General features: G+C 35.7%; 1 protein-coding gene across 3 annotated transcripts in view; it reads right to left on the minus strand.

Annotated features, from left to right (window-relative positions):
- The window catches only part of nalcn (sodium leak channel, non-selective), a gene marked incomplete in the record, with an annotated part of 142,686 nt that overhangs the window by 119,149 nt on the left and 21,325 nt on the right, over positions 1-2,212 (minus strand). For all 3 annotated transcript variants that reach the window (XM_014018801.1, XM_014018800.1, XM_014018799.1), the window contains 3 exon segments: positions 815-943; positions 1,034-1,173; positions 1,295-1,378. In XM_014018801.1, coding sequence (XP_013874255.1) covers positions 815-943; positions 1,034-1,173; positions 1,295-1,378 — 353 coding nt within the window.

The raw sequence follows: 2,212 nt of genomic DNA on the forward strand, positions 1-2,212 counted from the left end.
CCTATACACCTATACACATATAATTTTAGATCATTTCAAATATACCCACAAAAATCTTTAGCTTGTAAATCTGGCTTCCCCTGCCAAAATGTAAATGTTTCATCTGTGCCAAGAGGCTGAACTGCATTGAAGTCAATGGCAACAAATCCTGACATTTAGTAAATGAGATCCCATTTTTCTCACTAACCCAAACCTCTTTTCTACTAATATTCATATCCGAAATATTCTTCTTACAGTTTTTTCCCTTGATTTTCAGCAAACCCCTTATGTGTGAAAAGCAAGAGTGCCTGATTTTGTGCCAAGGACAAATAGCTAAAGATTATAGACACACCATTAAAATGTTGATATATTGATTGGAACACTGTTTGCACTGGCTCATAAGAATAAGGAGAGACAAATGTGATTTTCAAAGGCTAGACAATGTTGAAATTTGTCATTTACAGTTAGTGTTAACTCTTTCTACAGCCTGCAGTTTTAAACAAGGTACACACCTTCCTTATCTTTGATGGCCACAAGTATTTAGATTGATTTTGTATTTTATTGTCAAAACATTACACTAAGTGATTACAAATAAGAAAAAGTTTAAGCTATGGATCAYCATGCTTGTGTATTACCAAATAAGCTAATAAGCTAAACATAAGCTTATTAAATGGCATAAAAAGAGTAAGAGAATAATCAATCTACCAGCACCTTTAGTCTATTATTAATGTCTCATGTATAGAAACAGAYGGTAACACAGCACATTCAACACAGTTGTCAACAGGTGTACTAATGAGAAACTACTCGTAAGTATCTATTTTTAAACATATCTTACCCTACTATGGTATCATTTGTAACGCAGTGATGGTTAAAAGTTCCAAACATCTGAACACCCAGAATTCCATAAAGCAGGAGAAAAAACAGCAAGAAAATTGAGACACTCCAGATCTGTTCCCCTGAGCGCCTGAAAACACAAAAGAGAGACACGTCTTTGCATATACTTTTGTTGAAAGTAACATATTTTAACCAAAAAYACGGGTGAAAAATTATGTACTTCAGAATGTTTGTGATTCGAGAACGAGGAAGCTCAAAGCGGAAGTAGATCCTGAAGGCCCGGATCATTATCAGTGCTCGGGGGATTCTCAGCATTCCCCAAGGAGACATCTGATCCACAAGTTTTGCTATTTCAAACACCTAAAACAAACAAAATAATCTACCAATAATGAGTTGATCAGCCAGTGCGTAGCCATTAAAGAGAATTGAAAACATAATCCCCAAACACAAATTTGTATTTCAGGCAAGAAGTGACACTCACCTGAAGCACCAGGGAGACCCAGATGAAAAACACCATGAATCCATCAAACATACACCAGCGATCTTTGACGTAAGARTTGTCCCCCTAAGATGAAACGAGGAAAGAAGAAATTCACCTTTAAAAAACTTATAAGTTAGAGAAAGTGAACATATATTAATACTAACTGAATACGAACATCCTTATTTTCCATATTTGGAAAAACAATATTACAAGCTTAATGGATGTCTATGGATCTATACCAGCATTTCTATCAACTTCTAAAAATACCATTTGACACAAGATCCTTTAAAAATGATAGAAAGTCTTTTAGTGGCATCCATAATGGCACAGCAGTTTTCCAAAAAGGGCAACCGACAGAATGTGAAACTGCAGTTCCCACTTTGACAGATTGACCAYAATGTTCCAGCAGCCTGTTTTAAACATGATAAGACTAAATTGTTAAGCTCCTACAGTGTGAACAATCTGAAATGTCAAGGGGCCAGTYGGGCCCTAATTACAACTTGTGMAGAGAAAGAGAGAAAGAGAAAGAGAGAGGAGGGGAGGGAGAGAAAAAGACTGTAAGAAACTCTTAGTGGGGTCAGTCTTCCTCAGGAAGAAAGGATACAAATGGAAGGGTATGTTCTGAAACACTCTACAGATAAACACCATGTCTGATTCCATTTACTGACAAGAACAAAAGCATGCAATTATGTTCCTACACTATGTGGATCATTTGTTTTCTGCAAGAACATTCAAACACTAGATACCCAAAAGGAGGTACCATTAAAAATGTGGACATTTTAATATTGATTTGGGAAATCAAACTGACTCAAATGATAGTAAAACGTTTCTAAATACAATGTATAGCTTGAGCCTTTATCACTGATATATAAACCAACAAGAATTGCAATGCATGGTGCTACAGTGATTGATAACATT

This window comes from Austrofundulus limnaeus, unplaced genomic scaffold (genome assembly GCF_001266775.1).
Source record: "Austrofundulus limnaeus strain Quisiro unplaced genomic scaffold, Austrofundulus_limnaeus-1.0 Scaffold202, whole genome shotgun sequence".
Taxonomy (NCBI): Eukaryota; Metazoa; Chordata; class Actinopteri; order Cyprinodontiformes; family Rivulidae; genus Austrofundulus; species Austrofundulus limnaeus.